Here is a 23,218-nt window from a genome sequence, read left to right on the forward strand (position 1 = left end):
GAACCACCACTCACAACCACTAGCACTTTATATAGCCTCTGTAGAAACTATCTACACCCTCACTTATCTTAACTGCACTACTGTATAGCTCTGTGTAAATAATCATTCTGTACATTCAATAATCTTTAATCCTACAACTGTTTACAACTTGCATAGTTCCCATTTCTGTATAGCTGTATATCTCAGATTTCTGTAAAGTTATTTATTTCATATTCTGTATAGTTTGTCATATTTATATCCTGTTCATAGCTTGTACTCACTACAGCCTGTACATACTTAGTTATAGAATATTCACAACATACTTCATACCGTGTACATTATAACATACCATAATAGACCCATTTCTGTAATATACTTACATATCTATATTTACTGTAATATATCTATATCACTAAAGCACTTCTGGATGGATGCAAACTGCATTTCGTTGCCCTGTACCTGTGCATGTGCAATGACAATAAAGTTGAATTCTATTCTATTCTATTCTACAGACCAAATAAGGAAACGTCTTCCTGCCTTGTGAGCAAAGAAGTATCCTTTGTGTAGTTTATCAGTTCAGCTACATTTTATGATCATCCCAGCAAAATACACTCCTAGACATAGAATACAGAGTTCTTTCATTAGTAAAATTCTGAAACAAACCACCTGGCTTTTTAACAAGCTCTTTTCTAAAAGATAAGGAAGGGAGGATGGGAGTAAGGAAGTGGTCTCGTCTCTGTGGTATTTTCGACCTTGGGGTACCAGCCTGTGATTCTTACACATCAATTCTTGGGTCAGAGAGAAAGAGAAAAACAACTAGTAAATGGGCCTTATTGAGTAACTCTTTTCTGTATAATATCACTACAAAACAATATCCTGTAAATGCTACCATGGTATCAAAATATCACAACAATAGGTATATCTGTCACTCAGTAAAAATTCAGCCCTTTCTAGCTGAAAAGCAGTGGTAGGAGTCGTGCATAAACAAATGCCCAAAACCTCACTGAACTGAACAGTATTGCAAAAGCAGTGGGCCAGAAATCCTCCATAATGATGAAGGAAACTGAGAGTCATAGAAGAAATGACTAAGTTAGTTTATTGCTGCCAAAAGGGGTTTTACAAACTACTGAATCGTGGAGTGTATTCCAGTTTTCATACACTGCTCCTGCATTTGGACATAGCTATTTCATCATGAGGTTGTAATTTAATGGTTCTAGATCTAGTAAGATCTAGATGATTTTTTGCTCATCTCCTGTTATGTAAAACCTTAGAAAGAGGGTACACTTTTTCACATGCTTGTACTAGCAATGTAATACAGAAATGCATAACTAAAAACAACATACTCAACCAGTACATCATCTGTAATTGTATAGAAAGCTAAAATAGTTTCACAGGTTCATCATCAAGGCCCACGTTTCTACCTGGGCCTTGATGGTTATGGTATCTGCTTACTAAAAATATTTTAGTGTAATTTGTTGAATGCTGCCTGATCTGGATACATCAGTAAGGTTATTTGAGATAAAATGCAAGCAGTTTGAAGTATGTCATTTTTAAAAACAAAGATGTAAAACAGTTTTGTTCTTTTCTTTTCTGAATGCTGAGGATGGTGCCCCTTATTTGAATTCAGAAGAGCAGTACTCATCATATTATCACATATAGCCTGAGAAAGTATGAAACCAAGTAAATAATTACCATCCATCATAAGCCCAAAGCCCATTATAAAATGCAAGTCCAATTGCTCCAAAAGATGTTGCAGTGCCATCAAAAGCATTTGAAAAATTCTCTGTTTTTCCTAGACACAAATACATAATATACAATAATGTTAGTGGTTAAACATTGATTAACATTTATTAACACAAACATTTAAAGACAGAGCTGTATGTAAAGATCTATAAGAAGACTGACCTTGTGCCAACAGAACGATTCCTGCTCCAACTATGACAAGAATGATTATAAGTTTGGCTGCAGTAAAGAAGTTTTGCACATAACTTGCCAGTTTGACACTTAAACAGTTGATGGATGTGATGGTCACTGCAAAATAACAGAAAATGTAATCATATAATTTCCTACCTATACATTTAACATTAAATGGATTTTTCAAAGAAGACTTGGTATTAGGGGTTAGTTTAACTCATAATTCTAAATTGCCCACAGGTGTGAATATGAGTGTGAATGCACGTGGAGCAAGCTGTCTTTTTGTGTTAGCCTTGTGACAGACTGGCGATCTGGCCAGGTCACCAGTCTCGCCCTATGGTAGCTGGCATAGGCTCCAGCCCCCACATGGCCCTGACAAAGATAAGCAGAAGAGAATGGATGGATGGACACAAACCGCACAGCTGGTTTAACTGCTGGCACAGATGGTGGCAGCTGAAATGGCTGCGATGCATGTGGAGCAAGCAGCAGAGCAAAGAGAGCAGCTGTGGAGACTTCAGGACCGAGCATCAGGCACAGATTTTGGGGAGGTGGGTGAGGGTCACTTTGCCACCGCCCCCTCGTCCACTGGCGGTGATGATATACTGGATGGGGGAGGGTGACGACCCTTGGGTCTTTCTGGAGGCATTCAGAGCCACAGGCGTAACAGTGGCAGAGTGGCTCAGATGGCGGCTCTGAGCCTGCCGCTGGCCTCACGACGAAGCTTCAAGGGCATCTGCCATGGATAACTTGGGCCTCTACCCGGAAGACCATCACCAGCGGTTCCGGGACAATCAAATGATGGCAGAGGACCAGCTGTTCATATGGGCCTGGAAGCTGCATGACACAGCAGTGAGGTGTCTGCAGCCCGGCCATCAGAGGGAGAGGCGTGGCAATGATGGTTCTGGAGCAGTTCATGGACGACCTGGAAATGGCACGTTGGGTCCGCTGCCATCAGTCAGCAAGCTTGGAAGCCACGGTCACCCTTGCAGAGGACCACCTGGCTGCACGGACCGAGGCAGCAGAGATCCACAGCCAGCCAGGAGACCACAGCTCATGCAAGCACTGAGATAGAGGCTCCCTGGCCCCTCCTTAGGGGAGCAGCAACTGGTGCTTTGGGCCACAAACCATTTTTCACCTGGTCCGCTTGCCCAGGCCCTGGAAGGAGCAGACAATGTATCCAAGCCACGGTGGGTGGGTGGCACAGGAGTGCTGGAAGTGCAGGCGGCTGGGATCTGAGTGTCTGTTGAGGTGTTTCACATACCTGGGGCTCCAAACACCTGCCCTGGTCCAGGAGGGATGTACAGCATTCCAGTAAGTTGTCAAGGGGGTACACGCCAGGCTTTGGTGGACACGGATAACACACAAACCCTGATCCACCAAACCCTAGTGGCGAATCCACTCTGCCTTTAATAATGCCCAATGGCAAATGGGCTATTAATGAAGGCAGAGTAGATGGAGGTGAACTGTGTTCCTAGGGATCTTCACAAGTATCCCATTATACCTCTGCACATAAAGTTCAAAATAAAAATGCATACAGTGAAGGCTGCAGATAACTCACGTCTATCCCCTATTTCTGGGAACAATTTGCTAGGGATGTGATACGAATGGCTATCCGGTGGATGGTCTACTCCAGGTATTACCTCCTGGAATGCTCATCTGTTTCAGGTCATCTCCTGAGTTGGGATCATGAAAGTGATACTGACTGATCAGGGCACATGATTCATGTCTCTCACACACTTAAAGAGTTGTAGGAATTGTTGGGAATTAAATCTGTTCAGACCTACAGTACGTCTACCACCCTCAAACTGATGGGTTGGTGGAGTAACTGAATGAGACTTTAAATTCCATGATTTGCAAGTTCATTCACAAGGATGAATGCAATTGGGATCACTGGTTAGACCCTTTGTTATTTGCAGTGAGGAAGGCTCCCCAGGGCTCCACAGGACTTTCAGCCTTTGAGCTACTGCTTGGCAGAAAGCCATGGGGGGTGTTGCACCTGATTAAAGAAAACTGAAAGAAAGGTCCAAGCCAAAAATGAGAGTCAATGCATCCTGGACCTGAGAGCAAAGCTGCACACTTTGAGGAGGTTATCTGGGGAAAATTTGCTCCAGATCTGGTAACGTCAACACTGTTGACTCAGGCAGTTTTCACCGAGAGACAAAGTACTTGCATTACTTCCTTCTTTAAGCTGAACGTTACTCACCAAGTGACAAGGACCCTTTGTGGTCACACTACAAGTGGAGGACGTTAACTATGAGGTGGTGCGCTTGGGGAGGAGCCACACAAATATGTCACCTCCACATTGTGAAAGCATGAAGAGAGGTGGAAAGCGCTTCTCTGGTGAGCCTGGTTAAGAAAAGGCTCAGCATGTGCGGAGCATGTGCAATGGGTGGCTGGGATCCTGGAGTCCCTGAGGCAGCTGGGTTCAGATCCAACCTGAAGAAGTGTGCAGTTGAACAGAGGGAGGTCCAGTATTTGGGGTACCACTTTGGGGGCGGACAGGTGCACCCAAAGATGGAGAAACAGCATCCATCACAGCCTGCCCATGTACTACCACAAGTTCATGCCCGGAAGGGTGAACCAGATCTGGTCCAGTGGATGGAGTGGTGTCAGGCGGCATTTGTGTAGGTGAAGAAGCCCTTCTTTGGGGAGGTCCCCACACCTTACTTTTCCCTCCCTTTTTGTCCTGCAAATGGACACCTCGAATGGAGGGCTGGCCATTTTGTCCCTGCAGGTAAGGGGGGTAAAGTGACCGATCTTGTACATCAGCCAGAAGCTGACAGAGCGAGGAAGAGCTGGTGACAGGAGAGTGGAGTCAGCTGGAAACCTGACTCCTTTTACCCCAAAACACTGTGGAAGCGCAACAAACAAAAGAAACACATAGCAAGAATACTGTGTGGTCTGAGTCATGTGTAGGCTTCACAGTTAGCTTTAATCATTTTAATTTCAATAAAAGTTGTTGTTTTTTTACATCTGCAAATTGGGGAATGACATTGTTCTGGACACCTTACAAATAAGGCACACATTAGCTTGAAATGGCTAATATGGCCTGAAAATCGTGGTTTCCATTGTAAAGTATAGTCATGTATGAACTTCTAAAGTGACTCTGTACTTGTGTATAGTTTATTGCTGTCAAGCATGAACTTACATATAGCCGCTGCTGCTAGACACTTGGTGACAATTAGAGGTGGAGAGCAGCCAGGGTAGAAAGGAGTAGAGGCATATTCTGCAAAGCTCAGTGTGATGATAGCAAAGGATGAAGGCTTTAACACCATAATAGTTGTCCAGGAGTAAAGGTAGGCAACAATAGAGCCAAAAGCCTCCATGAAACAGGGGTACTCGCCGCCTGATTTGGTGATCATGGTTCCAAGTTCAGCATAACACAGTGCTCCTATACAGCCACACATAAAATCACAAAAACACAGAAAAGAAAGTTGTAAAACAACACAGAAGAAGGGACTTTCAAAACTTGAGTCCATGCATTCAAAGCAGTGGTAAGAAACCTTGCATGTCTGTGACACTCATATATGCTTGGTCATTATATCTCCCTTGCTTCTTATGCTCTCATGGGGCGATTGTGGCTCAAGAGTTGGGACTTTGCCTTGTAATCGGAAGGTTGCTGGTTCGAGCCCCGGCATGGACAGTCTTGGTCGTTGTGTCCTTGGGCAAGACACTTTACCCGTTGCCTACTGGTGGTGGTCAGAGGGTCCAATGTCCGGCAGCCTTGCCTTTGTCAGTGCGCCCCAGGGTGGCTGTGGCTACAGTGTAGCTTGCCATCACCAGTGTGTGAATGGGTGGATGACTGAATGTGTAAAGCGCTTTGGGGTCCTTAGGGACTAGTAAAGCGCTATATAAATACAGGCCATTTTCAATCCCGTTTACCTCTCCTTTTAGTTTTAATAAGCTTAAAATAAATGGTTTTAAATTTGTTTATTTCTAACTTTTTGTGTTACATTGCAGGTGCTTGTGCTTCCAGAAATAAATTTTATATATAAATGTAATATATATATATATATATATATATATATATATATATATATATATATATTAGGGGTGCAACAATACACAAAATTCACGGTTCGGTTCGGTTCGATACTTTGGTGTCACGGTTCAATATTTTTTCGATTAAAAAAAAAAACGTTCATGCCTTTTTAATTTGTCATTTATTAAATTTTCACGGCACATTCCGCACCACATCTCTGTGCGTTCATCATTTGTTTGAAGCCAGCTCACCTCCTGCAACTACTTTTCCGAGAATACGTGCTTCTTTTGTGGTTCGGACTCCTTCTGACATTTCTTTGGAGGTGGAAGAACATCACAGTAATTGCTTAAAGGAGCTTGCTTCTTTGACATCTTTAAGAGTTCTAAACAAATGTCTGTCCTCCTCCTGAAAATCTTATGTATGCAAACACGCGTTGCAACTTCTTATCTTGTGCCCGTTTTTTATTTTGACAGCGAATGCGCACCTGCGGACCACTTATGTGCAGCCCTGGTTATTTCGCTTGTCATATTGCAGCCACAGAAATTCTTTTGTCCATGAAACCATAAAGCTGCACTTTCTTTTTGCCTTATAGTCTGATTTGTCATAACTTTTCCGTTTTGTGGTAAGCTTTTCTTTGGCTGTCACTTCTTCACCCTGACCTGTCTTACTTGGCTCAGCAGAACTAAAATATTGTGGTGAGCTCAGACAAGGAGGAGACGAAGGTATCGTTTGGTCTTGCTTCCCGTGAGCTAGCCAGGGAGCACAGCCGTTTATTGACATCTGCAGAAGAACACTGCCGCTAGCTAACTGCTCAGCGCGGCAACAGCACAGCAACAACAACACACAGGGCGCCCTCTGACCCCGGAAGGACACACCGTCGCAGCGAGAGGGCGTCACCCGTCACTATGGCAACATAAACAAAACATAACTGTACAAACAGAACCCCGAACAGCCCTGACCCGCTACAATATGTATCCTGCTGCTTTTACACACGCACCCACATAACGCTCAGCGATTCTCTGCGCGATCAACCTCTCACATGTTTAAGCTTGCTGCGGGAGATTTCACTTGTCATGTTTGCATAGTAAGCTAACGATTGATAAGACGATGCCAGAGGAATTGGTGCGCAAATTATCATCACTCACCAATCAGTGCTGTCGCTCTCTATACACAGTTCACGCGATTGCAAAGTGAAAGCAAAAAACAAGCGCAAATTCAAACGCGATTTCAATATGTCACATATTGACAGTGGCTCACCAATGCCAATGACATAATTACCCAGCTACATTTCCGAAAGAATGCAAAACCATTGACATATATTTTTCCTTCCTACGATAGCCCGACGGGCAGGGCAGAGATAGATTTTGGTAGCCCGACTGGAAAAATCGGGATGTCGGCGATTTTGCGAGCCCTGTATCTGATTGAGGAATCACTCATCTTTGGAAAAGAGAGTTTATTACAGAGAAATGGCTCTTTCCAAAATAAAAGCTATACTATACGCTTCGTCTGGGCTATATTCTCAGCAGCATATTAAACATATCAGGTCCCCATAAGAAGAATCATGTGCTAACGGCTGTCTAAATGACTCGGGTAAAGTTTGTAGCATGCGTGCTTGTTGTTTTTGTCTGCTTCCACTTGTCTTTGCACTAGGATGATGTCGGTGTAAATGTGCAGTCATATTTGTTGTGTTCCCACTAGTGCTGTCAGCGTAAATCTCGTTGAAATGACGTTAACGCCACAACACGGCAAATCTCCGTTAACGAGCTACCGCGGATCGCCCATGCATGGGGCTGGACGGCCAACACCTTAACGAGCTAACTGCGCTAACACACTAGCTCCCACCCATGTAATTGAGCATTGCGTGGCACATCCAACATACTGTTTTACTTTAGTCCATGACGCGCTTACCTTCAGGGTCATACGTCACATGAAAACCAAAATAGTTCCAAACGCCAAATCTGAATGAGGGTGGGGGAGGTTCAATTTGCCATGTTGCAAGGAGAGCTTAACTTCTGTCTCGCTAGCTTGCCCTGCGCTCAGTGAATCTGCTTTCGACTACTCCGCCTAGGCTGCACTGTGGAGCGCAGATCCACTGAGCGCTCAACACAGACAGCATCGTCAGAAGGAAAGTTGATAAAATAAATAAAAAATTTATTTTGTATTGTTCGATACATATGGGTACCAAACCGAAAGCACTGTATCGAACGGTTCAATATCGATACGAGTATCGTTGCACCCCTAATATATACACTCAACAAAAATATAAACGCAACACCTTTGTTACTGCTCCCATTCCCCATGGGATGGACGTAGAGACCTAAAATTCATTCCAGATACACAATATAACCATCCCTCCCAAACAGTGGTCACAAATCAGTCCAAATGTGTGGTAGTGGGCACATCTGCTATATTGAGATAATCCATCCCACCTCACAGGTGTGCCACATCAGGATGCTGATCTGACAACATGAGTAGTGCACAGGTGTACCTCAGACTGCCCACAACAAAAGGCCACCCTGGAATGTGCAGTTTTGTCTCACAGCAAAATGCCACAGATGCCACAAGCAATGAGGGAGCGTGCAATTGGCATGCTGACAGCAGGAATGTCAACCAGATCTGTCGCCCGTGCATTGAATGTTCATTTCTCAACCATAAGCCGTCTCCACAGGCGTTTCAGAGAATATGGCAGCGCATCCAACCAGCCTCACAACCGCAGACCTCGTGTAACCACACCAGCCCAGGACCTCCACATCCAGCAGGTTCACCTCCAAGATCGTCTGAGACCAGCCACCCAGACAGCTGCTGGAACAATTGGTTTGCACAACCAAACAATTTCTGCACAAACTGTCAGAAACCGTCTCAGGGACGCTCAACTGCATGCCCGTCGTCCTCATCGGGGTCTTGACCTGACTCCAGCTCGTCGCCGTAACAGACTTGTGTGGGCAAATGCTCACATTCGATGGCGTCTGGCACGTTGGAGAGGTGTGCGCTTCACGGATGAATCATGGTTCACATTGTTCAGGGCAGATGGCAGCTGAGAATGTCCCAGTTCTTGCATGGCCAGCATACTCACCGGACATGTCACCCATTGAGCATGTTCGGGATGTGCTTGACCGGCGTATACGACAGCGTGTACCAGTTCCCACGAATATCCAACAACCTCGCACAGCCATTGAAGTGGAGTGGACCAACATTCCACAGGCCACAATTGACAATTTGATAGACTCCATGCGACGATGTGTTGCACTGCATGAGGCAAATGGTGGTCACACCAGATACTGACTGGTTCTGGGTCCCCAGACCCCCAATAGCGCAAAAAACTGCACATTCCAGGGTGGCCTTTTGTTGTGGGCAGTCTGAGGTACACCTGTGCACTACTCATGATGTCAGATCAGCATCCTGATGTGGCACACCTGTGAGGTGGGATGGATCATCTCAATATAGCAGATGTGCCCACTACCACACATTTGGACTGATTTGTGACCACTGTTTGGGAGGGATGGTTATATTGTGTATCTGGAATGAATTTTAGGTCTCTACGTCCATCCCATGGGGAATGGGAGCAAAAACAAAAGTGTTGCGTTTATATTTTTGTTGAGTGTATATATATATATATATATATATATACATTCCATCCATCCATCTTCATCCGCTTTATCCGAGGCCGGGTCGCGGGGGCAGCTGCCTAAGCAAAGAGGCCCAGACCTCCCTCTCCCCAGCCACCTCCTCCCGCATATCCGGGGGAATACCAAGGCGTTCCCAGGCCAGCCGAGAGATATAATCTCTCCAGCGTGTCCTGGGTCTGCCCCGGGGCCTCCTCCCGGTGGGACATGCCTGGAACACCTCACCCAGGAGGCGCCTAGGGGGCATCCTTGTCAGATGCCCGAACCACCTCAACTGGCTCCTTTCGATGTGGAGCAGCAGCTGCTCTACTCTGAGCCCCTCCCGGATGGCTGAACTTCTCACCCTATCTCTAAGGGAGAGGCCAGCCACCCTTCGGAGGAAGCTCATTTCTGCCGCTTGTATCCGCGATCTCGTTCTTTCGGTCACTACCCACAGCTCGTGGCCATAGGTGAGGGTAGGGACGTAGATCGACCGGTAAATTGAGAGCTTCGCTTTTACACTCAGCTTCCTCTTCACCACGACGGACCGGTGCAGCGTCTGCGTTACTGCAGCTGCAGCCCCAATCCGTCTGTCGATCTCCGGCTCCCTTCTCCCATCACTCGCGAACAAGACCCCGAGATACTTGAACTCCTCCACTTGGGGCAGGAACTCATCCCCGACCCGGAGTGGGCACTCCACCCTTTTCCGGCTGAGAACCATGGCCTCAGATTTGGAGGTGCTGATCCTCATTCCCGCTGCTTCACACTCGGCTGCGAACCGTGTATATATACATTATTATATTTATATAGTGCTTTTTGAGTCTTTTCTAGTACGGACTACTCAAAAGTACGGATACTGTGTGAACTTGTTCCTATTTTGACCATCGTTATTTGTCTACATGACTTGAAAAGAATATTAGATTCCTGATATAGCAACAGAACTGGTTGCTGAATACAATGAAATATGAGTTAAAATGTTGGTCTCACCAAGAGTAGATAACACGCCGCAAGCAGTCCAGATTAGGAGGCAAGGTCCCACAGCTCCCGAGTACAGCAAAACAGACTTTGGGGAAATGAAAATGCCTGAGCCAATCATAGTCCCCACAATGAGACAAATGCCACTCAGCAGACCAACCTAAGCAAGCACATGGAAAATAAAAAATATTAATGTGTTTTTTCAGTTATTTAATGTCAGTAACTGTTTTCAGGAAACTATCATTCCCATGTGTTCTATAACATCATAATTATATTATAAAATAATATTTTTTTTAGCAACACCGGTTTAATGCGTGGCTGTGCTTCAGCTCTTGGGATCTGAAATAATAGTGGAAATAGTTGATGCACCATTTCCGTGTCATATTTTGATTTTAAGTTGGTTGACAGCAGCAGTTAAACTCAAGAACTGGTTCAATCAGATATCATTACATTGCCACGCTGAGTGAGGCAGAGTAAGCTGCTAAAGACTAAATTAAAGATGAAGAAGTCCCTTATCATTAAAAGCAAAATTCTCACATCTCACAACATGTGAAAACAAACAGCAATGCCACTTTTATAGGTAATTTCATTTTTTAGTCACTATAGATAGATCAGGCAAGAGATAAGGGCAATACCCAGCAATACCTAGTCATGAAAAAAAAAAAACAGAGAGGCTTGTCATCTCTATACTTGTTTAGAAATTTCCCAAGTATCCTTGAGAGGAGCAAAGAGCTGGTTTAATGTTCCTCAACCAGAGTGAAACCACATTTTTTATTCTGAATCTGAGGTCCAACAAAGGGGCAGACTCTTCTCTTTTGTACCCTTGCATGCATCTTGTAAGGGAGGATACAGAGTATGGTCCCGTCTTCATAAAAAGGATGACCACCACTTTAGTTTGCACATTCAAAGACACCACCTTGACCACAATGTTTCAGAGGCATGTCAGCACACACCCTGATATCCCTTTGTTGGTGTTGATCTGATATCATCATAATAATTTTGGAGGAGGATCCAAAGATCAACACAACAACCAACAACCTCTGAGTTTTCAGTTAGTATTTTCCAAGAATTTGGCTAATCCTATTACATTTTCACAAGTAAACCAGCATGAGTAATGTAAACTGGCTAAAGGCAAACCTAACTTGATAGTATATTTATTATATTGTATTGATTAATAAAGAAATACAGAAAAGACACATCCTGGGGTTATTGAATCCAGGTCACTGACCAGTGTCCGTGGCACCAAAGCGATAATTAACTAGTTAACTAGTAATTAAAAATTACACACTCTTTCAATTCTAATTGTTTTTTTTTATCAAAACATAATAGAAAAAATGGTTTCACAAAACATTAAATTATACTTTTTCATTTATTTAACAAAAATTAAGCCAAAATTCAAAAAGCAGTATGTAAAAAAACTGTCATGGTGCTGGGTCGTTGGCCCAGCGTTTTGTGTTTTATGATTATTTCCCTCTGTTCTAGTTATTCTGTGTCCTCCCCCCTTGTGTCCGGTTCGGGTTCTAGATTTCCTGTTTTGTTCTGAAAGTCTGTGTCTGTTGTCATTGTGTTCAGCTTGTCTCCTCCGGTCCTCATGTGTATTGGGTTCAGCTGTTCTTCCCTCCTGTGTGTGATTACCCGATTACCTTGTGTGTGTATATTTAGTGGGTGTTGGTCTGTGTTCATTGTCGGCTCGGCTGTGTTTCTTGGTATCCTGTTCCTTAGTCTGCGTCTCTCTGCTCCACTCTCCGTTTCGTTAAGATTTCAGGTTTGCTCTTTAGTTTCTCCCAGTTTAGGTTTCCGTTAGTATTTTCTCATGCTTCGTTGCCTGTTTCTGCCACTGCCACCTTGTAAATAAACGCCACTCATATCATCAGTTGGCTGCCTGCATTTTGGGTCCTCCTTTCCTCCACACCACACGGCTCACCCCGCAGCTGTGACAAAAACAATAATAGAAAACTAAGTATACCTCATTCAGTGAGAATTGAGTACCAGCCAATTGCCAATAATCAAATACACTTTTACACAATTAACTGATCATCAGCAAGTATGACCACTTCTAAGAGCAGAAACATTGTCAAGTTGTGGGTCTGAAGCATTCAAGTGTCTGATAACACAATGTTGTAAAGGAAAGACATTAGTAAAAATGTTAAAGAAGCAATTATTACTGCCAATAAATCTGAGGTTTCAAGACACTTCCCAATGTTTTCAACAGTGACTTGAAAAAGTAATCAGTAACTAATTACTGATTACGTCCCCCCAAAAGTAATCTCATTACTTTACTGATTACTTATTTTCAAAAGTAATTAATTACTTAGTTACTTTTTTTTAAAAAACATGATTTACAACCTGAATAGGTAATAAAGCAATAGATCTTTCAGCCCAATTCTACTTTCTCTGCATAATCCATCATACAAAATGTAATCAAGTAGAAAAGTCTCTTTTTAAACTTGTTTTATTAGTTTTAATCTTTTAACTTTATCCATCAAGCAAAAATTAAATTATAGGCAACATTCTCTGAGTGGAAGAAATTTGTTTGACATTTAAACCTATTTTCTGCGCATTCCAGCACATAAAATAAAATATTTTTTGTGTTTACACTCAGTCTTTCGAATAAATGCAAGTGAAACAGCAGAAAATAAATTAAATCAAAGACTCAGCGGTCCTGTTGCTCTATTTTCACCTGTATAGCAGGCTGATGTTTGCCCTGGTGCAGGTGTGCCGCAGCGGTCAGTGGAAGAATCTGCGAGTTTGTCTGTGAATTTCCCATTCCCTGGTAGTATTTGCCGGTGCTTGCTCGGAAGTTTAGGGGTTTTCTTCCCACGCAGTGAGCAGCGGACCCGCTGCTCTTCATCCTTTGCATGGACACTGCGACGGCAGATCTCCAGTCACCCCATCCCTGGACACTTCTCTACGCCGACGATGTCTTCCTGGCCGATGAATCGCGAATAGAACTGCAATACCAAACGCAGCAGTGGAAGACTCGCCTAGCTGACTTCGGCCTGAGGCTCAACACCAACAAGACCGAATACTTAGAGGCTGGCCCCCAGACCGACGGCACGATCAGCGTCGATGGAGAAGATCTGGCGAAAGTACCTCATTTCAAATACCTCGGATCGATGATCAGCAATGACGGCGATATCCTACTAGATGTACGAGCCAGGATCAACGCAGCGTGGATGAAATGGCGCCAAGTCACCGGCGTCCTGTGTGACCGAAGAATGCCCAATCGCCTCAAGTCAAAGATCTACAAGAGTGTAGTGCGCCCCGTCGCCCTCTATGGATCCGAGTGCTGGCCAGCCACCGCAAAGCACGAACAAGCCCTTCACACGATGGAAATGCGGATGCTGCGATGGTGCCTAGGCCTGACACAATGGGACCACGTCATGAACACCGACGTTAGAAAGAGGATGGGAATCGCGCCAATCACAGATAAGATGCAAGAAGCGAGGCTGCGGTGGTACGGACATGTGGTACGGAGCGATGAGAACTCAGTGGTGAGAACAGCACTGCGGCTCAGCCCCCAAGGACGTCGACCTAGAGGCAGACCAAAGCGGAGATGGATGGACCGAATCAAGGACGACGTGAAGAAGATCGAAGCCGATCTGACCAACGCCCTTGACCGACCCAAGTGGAGACGACTTTGCAGAAAAGTGGACCCTGCAACCGAGCGGGAAAAACGCTAGGAGGAAGAAGAAGCAGTGAGTAGCGGACGCTAATGTTTTTGTCACTTTTTACGGAATGAAACTCAAAGTAAGGTCAGTACTTCCACGCTTTAAACGCTGCACGTTCATACTCTCTGATCTGATCTGCACACAGCTGTTGCCACGAATGTTGCACTCGCTTACGTCATTGTCATCAGACACGGTTTTAGTAACGCAGTAACGCAGCGTGCTTACGGGAAAGTAACAGTAATCTACTTACCTTTTTTACAATAGTAATCCCTTACTTTACTCGTTACTACAAAAAGTAATCAGATTACAGTAAAGTGTTACTTGTAACACGTTACTGCCCATCTCTGGTTGTCAAGAGTGAGTATTCCAGAAAATTCACCCTAAGGTCAGGCTGTTTGGTGCTCGGAAAAAAGACCCCCCAAAAAACAAGAGCTGCGTCTTCCATAGGCCTCCGCTAGCATGTTAAATGTTGCGGATCATGACAGTGCAATTTGAAAAAGACTATACAAACATGGTTTGTGTAGAAAGGTTGGAAGGAAAAAGCATTTTGTATCTAAAAAGAACATGGCAGCATAGCTGAAGTTTGACAAGTTGCATGGGTTGCCAGGTGAAATTGTAGGGTAAAAATGTCCTTTAGGCACACCATATCAACACAAACAACTTTTGACAAATGTTTAGCACACTAGTGGAAGGGTAATGGTTTGGGTGACTCAGCCACAGGACTTGGGCACCTTGTAGTCATTTAGTCAACCGCTAACTCCTGTATACAAAAGTATTCTAGAGTCAGATTTATCTGTCCAACAGCTAGCTTGACCAAAAGTGAGTCATGAGCCAGGAGAATGACCCCAAACACATCAGCAAATCTGTAACAAAGTGGCTGAAAAAAAGAAACTAATCAAGGTGCTGAAGTTCCCTGTCTAAGTCTTGAACCTAATTGAAAAGCTGCATAAACAAATACCTACAAACTTTAGAGCACTGAAGCAATATTGTAAAGAAAATTAGGTAAAAAAAATCCTCCACAATAATGTGAGAGACCAATAAGATAATAATTACTTCAAGTTATGGCAAATAAAAGTGGTTCTACAAGATACTGAATCATTGGGTGTACTTAGTTTGTCCACAAACTGCTTCTGCATTTTGGCTCAGTTTTTGGTAAATAAATAATGAAACATTATAATATGCTATGTGTTGTTGTTCATTTAATGTTTATTTAAATCATTTTAGTACCTGGTAAGGACTGGATTTTTTTTTTTTACTGTCTTGAATTAGGATTGATGGAGGGTTACTTTTACCATGACTGTAAATGCCGATATAATAAAAGAAGACACGCAGCAGAATTACGTGTTTGTGTGTGTGTGGGGGGGGGGAAGATATGCGTGTATTCACATCGTTTATGTTAATGAGAGTGTGGGGAGTGAGTTGGAGGGTGGGGTGAGCTGCTTTTAACCATGTAAAGCACTTTGTGCTACATTTTTTTTGTATGAAAAGTGCTTTATAAATAAAGATTGATTGATTGATTGATTGATTGATTGATTGATTGAAGAAGCAATAAAAAAGCAATATCACATAAAAACAAGTCTATAAAATGTGTTTAAAGAAGAGACCAAAGTAACTGATTTTCCAAGCCTTATCTCTTCAGGTAGGTCATTCTAAAGCCTAGGGTGTGGTCACTTTTAGATTTATGCTTCAAATGTGAGACGGCCTCCCAGAAGGGCCCTACCTGAGGATATAAGGATGCAAACATTGGGTAAAATCTTAAAGATCTATTAAAATAAACAGCGATCTGGTGGGGCTTGATATAAAGATACAAAGCCAGTGACTTTTCTTTATGCCAGAAAGAGAATTACAGAAGTCTGCAGGAAAATATGTGTGAATGGACTTTTCCAGGATGAGAGCAACGACTATCATAATAATCCTATTTTAACCTGAGAAAACCTTTCAGTTCCCATAAGTTTATTTTAGGTCTTATGGAGCTTATTAGGCGTCTGGATTGCACTGCTGAGTGGATGATTATGGAGTTAATCTGTAGAGACGCTTGCTGTGGTACTGCCTGGTACTCAGTTCCAAGGCTCTATTATTGTAAAAGGTAAGGATGATCCTTTAGTGTGAAAATTTAGTGAGACTTGTTCTCAGGAACCTGCATGTATATAAAAGTCAAGCACACTGGTTCATACTTACATCTTTTTGAAGGGCAACGGCCTTCACCACCTCCTTGTTGTCTTTGGTAAGGTCAGTGGAGCCATTCTGTGACTCCTTTCTCTTCCTTATTCCACTTTCATCCATAGCAACACACTGGTCTATGAGGTAACATAAGTGTTGACACACATTACAGACCACTTGCATTAACTTTTACAGGAAACACATCTTTGTTGTCCCTATAAAAGGTTATCATGACATGATAACGTTTAGAGGGAAAACTATGCTCTTCCATGGGCAGTAAATGTTCCCTTTCATCAAGATACACAGTGACTCTCAGAAACAAGAGCTCACTAAAAATCCACTCAAAGCCAAATCAAAACTAAATTTGTTCACAAATTGATTCCCATAATCTTACAGATTTAATTACATTACCAGGAACAGATATGGCTCAATTGCACAAATTTTGATTTTAAAGAGTTTCACTACAGTATTAACCTCATGCAGTGATATCTTAGACTAATCATCAATAGAGCAGCTCAATAACAGCCTTAAAGAGATCACTGAAATATCTTTAGAAGGGTTTTGGGTTGATTTTAAGTTTATTATAAGGTGATTCAGCATGTAAGCATTGTTTGTGTGGAGCTTTTAAACAAATATAATAGCAATTTTTAACAAATGTCCCTTAGAGCTGTATTAACTGTAATCCTTAACATTCATTAACTATTTGAGAGTCAAAGGGTTAATTTTAGTGATTTTTTTGTGATTTGTAAAATACAATTTAAAAGTAGAACATTTGGATTTGGCGCTCTTTAGTGCAGTAATGATCAGCTCATATGCTTCATATGCTTTTTAACTGGGAAAAACTGTGAACATATTAGTATTCTAAACATAGACCCCAACTTAAAGTCAAACTAGGAGAACTGGTACAGACCGGCAGTAAGTCAAACATTATAAAAAAGAGTGGGAAGAGCTCAAATGTCTCTTACTCTGACACTCTGTGATAATATTTAACTACAAATTATAATATTAATACTTAACATATATCAAATAACAAACGACTTGTTTAAGATAGAATTGCTTGAATGTAATTACATTTAACAGTAGCTCTGCATCACCACTATCACATACTAGAGGTGGGAATCACCATGCATCCCACGATACGATATCACAATATTTACAATATTTAATGCACGATACGATATTATTGCAATTTTTAAAAATATTTTGCGATATTCAGATTCTATACATAAAAGTAAACTTTATCAATATTCATTTTATCTAATATCAAAGTGTCACACTCAGTCTTTCTCTCATTTCAGTCAGTTTTATTGTTGACAAACTTGAACGGTTTGTATTACAGTCTAGTCCAACTTAACTGAATGCAACCATCTGGTACAATTATAGCTATTCTGAACTATGCAATTTATGAAAACTATGCAGCACATTCAGCAACTGAAGAATTTGAAAGTAAATTAAAACAAAATATAATTTTACATTAAATAAAAAAGTTTTAAACTTAATTAAAATAAAACATGTCTTAAATTAAAATAAGTAAACTGTCATGTTTATTGCTGCCAAAAAAAAAAGTGAAACACATTTGGACAGTGAAGGAATGTCAGGATTCTTGCTCAGAAAAAGGATCAACATGCACTGAAGTCAGAGCATGTTCCAGTCCACAAAAACCTTTTTGTAACAAAATATCGATTTCTGCTGTCCCTGTATCGATACATTATTAGCAAACAAAATATCACGACACTACACAGTATCGATTTTTTCCCCCACCCCTATCACATACTATGTAATACATGATTATAAAGAAATGCACATCTAAAAAACATGTTTTAACTTACTTAACTTACTTGAAGAAAATAAAAAACTCAATGTTGGACCTTGAATGCAGCTTTTTCAAACCCAGGTGCAGTGTTGTGAACACACAAATTATGTTAAGCTAAGTTCAGCGAAGTAGAGCAGAAATGTCTGATGAAAATTGGAAAAGAAAAAAAAACTGCATTAAACTGAGCAACTCCTCTGGTGGGAGGTTCCCAAATGTGATTGGACAGCTCTACATGAGAAGGGGGATGAGTTAAGGCGAAGTTCTAGCTTCATGAAATCTATTGAGCAGAAGCTTTAAAAAGGGACTGCTTTGAATTACACAGCAGATTTTCTTAACTCATCATATTGTGCAATAGCAAAATTTTAAACATATGCAGCTCCCCAACTTTGTAAAACAGTAACTGAGAGTAAGAATAGAGTGAGAGTCTGACGGCGATACTATAACCATAAAAAAGAAAATCACATGATAAGCTTTCTTTACAGAATGTAGTGGCAGGCCGCCGGGCAGGCAAACAGTTGATGCCACACACTGTGGAACCACCCTTTCGCCTACTTGACGGCGTACAAAGATCCTGAGCGATGAAGCGAAGATTTCCAGTAGTCCAAACGTTTTCAGTGGTATAGGCCTTCAAGTGTCTGTTGGTTGTTAAAGTGTCTTTACAAGGAGAAGGGTTTGTCATGAAGACCTTAGAGTCTCTTCAACTTGCTGCTATAACTTTGCAGCACTCTTCACACACTGAAATTAAAATGGAACTCTAATGGAACCAGCAATTCAAACATAGTCTGCAAGAGCTCACTGTATCTCTCTGACCTGCCTTAGAAACTTTTTAAATGAACTGAAATTGCCAGCCATAAGACGCTACCAGTTACCTGAAATAGAAATGTCAAAATTTGTGACAAACACATCCAATTAAAAGTACTTCTATTAAATGAAAGGCGAGTATATCTTAGAATCACTGTTTGCTATCCATCAACTGTAATTATGAAGAAGACCATATCAGAGCATATTTAAGCAGTTAAAGTAGCAAACAGATGAAAAAGACCATAACGGTTATTTGCTGTAATCACAAACGTTTTATTTTTTTGTGTATTTCATGACCAATAAGATTAATAATTTCCTTAACCATCATGTAAACACAATACAGCCTCATTACAGTATAACTCAGGGGGGGAAAGCATTGTTAAAAATCAATACACAAACATCTACAAATCTTTGATGTTTGGGAACAACAAGAAAAGTTACACATCTGCAAGTCTTCATGTGCTTCTGTCTTTACAACACAATTAAAATGTTTACAATTCCCTTTGCTCAAGTGCTGATTCAAAATCCCAATAGGTTTACATGAAGTGATCTTTGACCAAATAAAAAACATTTTGCAGTGTGGCTAAATAAAACAGTTACTCAATACAGTGATTGCTAAACTCAGCATTGAGCAATCACATCACATCACATCACAATATATATATATATATATATATATATATATATATATATATATATATATATATATGTGTGTGTGTGATATATGTGTGTGTGATATATGTGTGTGTGTGTGTGTGTGTGTATTAGGGGTGCAACGATACACAAAATTCACGGTTCGATATTTTTTCGATACAAAAAAATGTTCATGCTTTTTTAATTTGTCATTTATTAAAATTATGAATATATATTTTAACTCAAAGGTACAGTTTTTAAATTTAATGTTGCTGAAACAAAGTAATAAAAAAAATTAATCTATCTGATCGAGAAATCACTCATCTTTGGAAAAGAGAATTTATTACAGAGAAATGGCTCTTTCCAAAATAAAAACTGTACTATACGCTTCTTCTGGGGTATACTCTCAGCAGCATATTAAACATATCAGGTCCCCATAAGGAGAATCATGTGCTAACGGCTGTCTAAATCAGCGGTCCCCAACCTTTTTTGCGCCACGGACTGGTTTATCCGCGACAATATTTTCACGGACCGGCCTTTAAGGTGTCGCGGATAAATACAACAAAATAAAACTAGTACCGGTACCGAAAAAAGAAGATTTATTCATAACACACATGAAAAGACCCAGGAAAACCGAGTTAACGATAAAAACGATAACAAAAAAAACCCGCTGAAAACCAATAAAAACCCTGAAAACCATACATTTCACACATGAGCCTCAACTCTCGCGGCCCGGTACCAAACGATTCACGGACCGGTACTGGTCCGAGGCCCGGAGGTTGGGCACCGCTGGTCTAAATGACTCAGGTAAAGTTTGTAGCATGCGTGCTCACCAATGTAATTGAGCATTGCATGGCACATCTGACATATTGTTTTACTTTTGTCCATGACGCGCTTACCTTCAGGGTCATACCTCACATGAAAACCAAAACAGTTTCAAACACCAGATCTGAATGAGGGTGGGGGAGGTTCAATTTCAGGTAGCGTTGAGGCAGTAGCCATGTTGCAACGCGCTTAGCTTCTGTCTCACTAGCTTGCGCTGCGCTCAGTGGATCTGTGCTAGACAGTACAGCCTAGGCAGAGAAGTCGAGCGCAGATCCACTGAGCGCTCAACACAGACAGCATCGTCAGAAGAAAAGTTGATAAAATAAATAAAACATTTTGTATTGCTCGATACATATGCGTACCGAACCGAAAGCACTGTATCAAACAGTTCAATAACGATACATGGATTGTTGCACCCCGAATATGTATGTGTATTGTGTGTGTGTACGTGTGTGTGTGTGTGTGTGTATAGTTCACAAGTATATAATTTTTAAAAGTAAAAACAGATGAAAGCGTACCCTTTCATCTGTTTTTAGTTTATATGTCATATACTTCTGGAATATCCTGCAGATACTCCCACTGTATCCTGCAGTCATTCTATATAAACACAATTTCTGAGCCCTGAACCAACAAATTTAAATTATTTCATTTCATCCTACTTTTGCAGAGAAGTGAGCTCTAAAATGTGTCTCTAAGCCTTTAGACACACTTCCTGTTTCCAAAACTAGACAGAGCATTTTTCATTACCCCGTAGACACCGAAACGCGTTATGCCTTCTCATTCAGTTTTCTCAGGAGGAGCTACATCCATTAGCAGCTGGAGATGCATAGTGATGGGCCCTATCAGGAAACAGAAGTTAGAGGTCAAATCAACACAAGCACTTAAGTAATCATCATTTCATATCAATATTTGATCATATAATTCTACATACTTCTCAACATATATATTTTAAATTTTTACAGTCAAAAATATAAACTTACTCATGATTTTGCGCCCCCAGTTCACTTTTCGGTAGACAAATGGGTAGTAAAGGATAAGACCACTGAAGATGAAGATGGTACAGTAAAGGTATTCCAGCTCTGGCTGATCAATGATGGGTGCCAAGACCAGGTAGCAGGACACCAGGACCATGATGCCTGCTAAGACCACCGGTATCTTCAAGGGAACAGAGAAGTACATAGGAAGTATTTGATTTATGTATTTGATTGTCTAATATTTGATGTAACACTTAAAAATAATAACTTTTACTACTACATTTTGAGACAAAAGCTAAATATGGCTGACTAACAAATAAAACAGAAATTACTGTTGACTGCATAGACGAGTCAAAACAGATAGAAATGTTTTCTAAAAAACTGATAAAAGTTTCTAAAATCAAGTATATATTTGACCTTCTATTACTGATCATAACTATTCTGTTAACTAGGTATTGTTAAAATAAATAAAATAAATCCTCAACTCAAGGCTTGATTGTGGTCATTTTTTGTATGATGTGGTTTGTCAATCCAAATTAACAAGGCATCAAAATGAATAAAATGATCTTTTGTGCCAAACAGCATAAAAGATAAACTAGGCTCACCTTAACTGGTCTGTCCAGGTCCTTTCTAGTGAAGCGCATGACTATGAGAGCCAGTGCTGCCAGCCCATAGAAAAACCACTGAGCAAAGCTGAAGTAGTTAATGAGGGCGTTGATATCTGCTGGAATAATGTAGAAAATAGCCAAAACACCCTAAAACAGAGAAAAATTAAACAGTGAAATGCCATGTAGTGAAACAACACAGTGTATTGTTTATCTGAGAATCCATGTAAAATTTATAGGACTTGAAATGACACTGGTTTTTGGGCTCATTTAAAACTTTTACAATCTGTAATCAACACACCGTGAAAGGACATATAACGTTTTAAACAATAGATGGCTGATCATCTGAGGCCAAATAGAATGCATACAAAATGAGTCATTAATGCGTAAGACTCACATTGAATATAAGAGCAGGAGCAGGAGTGTAGCGTTTCACATTAATGTAGGATAAGATTTTCACCATGTGTCCTTCTCTGCCAGATGCATAGACCAATCTGTAGAGCAAAAAACATTAGGTTTACATTATTAATTTTTTTCTTTTTGCTATAAATTTGTTGTATTTTTTTATTTGCTTTTTCGTTCCATCCCCTTCAGGATTCTAACTTTCATTTTCAGATGTTGTTTCATTTTTACACATACATAAATATGCACTTCAAACCGCTCTAAAGGTACTGACAGAAATAATCTAGATTATGCCAAACTATCAGCATGACATGCAATATGTAATAGATGTCTCTTTTACCTGCCAGCAGTGAAGCAGCTTCCATTGGCAGAACCAAATGTTGAGAAGACAACAAAGAGAGGAACAATCCAAGATGCTGGGTAAAGGACTCTGTCTCCAAAAGTCTAAAAAAATACAAACTAATGTTTCAGAAAATACAAGGTGTGAAAACAAGGGGCTATTATGCTCATTTACAATTGTCATGTCATTTACAGTAATTCAAGATATGAAGCTTGATTTTGACACTTTAATATCAATATTATATATCACTATGTCTAATTTCCTATCTCCCACCAAAAAAGTAATACAATCTCTTCCTTTTATTACAGACAGTGTTGTAATAAAGCTCCTTGGTTGTTTGCATCCATCCTTTACATTACAGTTGTCTTGACCCTGCAGTCAGCTATTGTTGCAGAAAGCTTGTTTTGTACTCAGAGAAAACTTAGCTGTTTCCATTTTACAAGCGTGTCCATCTCACATTAATGGTGACTTAGGCTGGGCAAGCTGAGAAGTCAGCAGCTTTTTCAGGATCAACACAAAAATAAACCTTCTTTGATTTTGTC

General features: G+C 41.1%; 2 protein-coding genes across 3 annotated transcripts in view; both read right to left on the reverse strand.

Annotated features, from left to right (window-relative positions):
* Positions 1-4,988: 4,988 nt before the first annotated feature.
* LOC147338789 (b(0,+)-type amino acid transporter 1-like) lies at positions 4,989-19,536 on the reverse strand. The gene is made up of 4 exons (XM_086297743.1): positions 18,113-19,536; positions 16,302-16,420; positions 10,465-10,612; positions 4,989-5,284 (listed from the first exon to the last, which is right to left on the reverse strand). The coding sequence occupies exons 2-4, from the start codon at positions 16,404-16,406 to the stop codon at positions 4,989-4,991; spliced, it is 549 nt and encodes a 182-aa protein (XP_086153869.1). The 5' UTR covers positions 16,407-16,420; positions 18,113-19,536.
* Positions 19,537-19,616: 80 nt separating this feature from the next.
* Positions 19,617-23,218, reverse strand: part of LOC147338790 (b(0,+)-type amino acid transporter 1-like) — a 35,731-nt gene continuing 32,129 nt past the window's right edge. For both annotated transcript variants that reach the window (XM_086278976.1, XM_086279041.1), the window contains exons 9-13: positions 22,677-22,780; positions 22,332-22,428; positions 21,935-22,084; positions 21,336-21,510; positions 19,617-21,194 (exon numbers count right to left, since the gene is read on the reverse strand). In XM_086278976.1, the coding sequence (XP_086135102.1) occupies positions 21,133-21,194; positions 21,336-21,510; positions 21,935-22,084; positions 22,332-22,428; positions 22,677-22,780 (588 nt within the window). In that variant the 3' untranslated portion in view covers positions 19,617-21,132. The remainder of the gene's footprint in view (positions 21,195-21,335; positions 21,511-21,934; positions 22,085-22,331; positions 22,429-22,676; positions 22,781-23,218) is intronic.

The sequence above is a fragment of the Aulonocara sp. 'chitande type north' Nkhata Bay genome, linkage group LG1 (genome assembly GCF_057382095.1).
Source record: "Aulonocara sp. 'chitande type north' Nkhata Bay isolate Kocher_YH1m ecotype deep benthic linkage group LG1, A_spYH_male_GT1.1, whole genome shotgun sequence".
Lineage (NCBI taxonomy): Eukaryota > Metazoa > Chordata > Actinopteri > Cichliformes > Cichlidae > Aulonocara > Aulonocara sp. 'chitande type north' Nkhata Bay.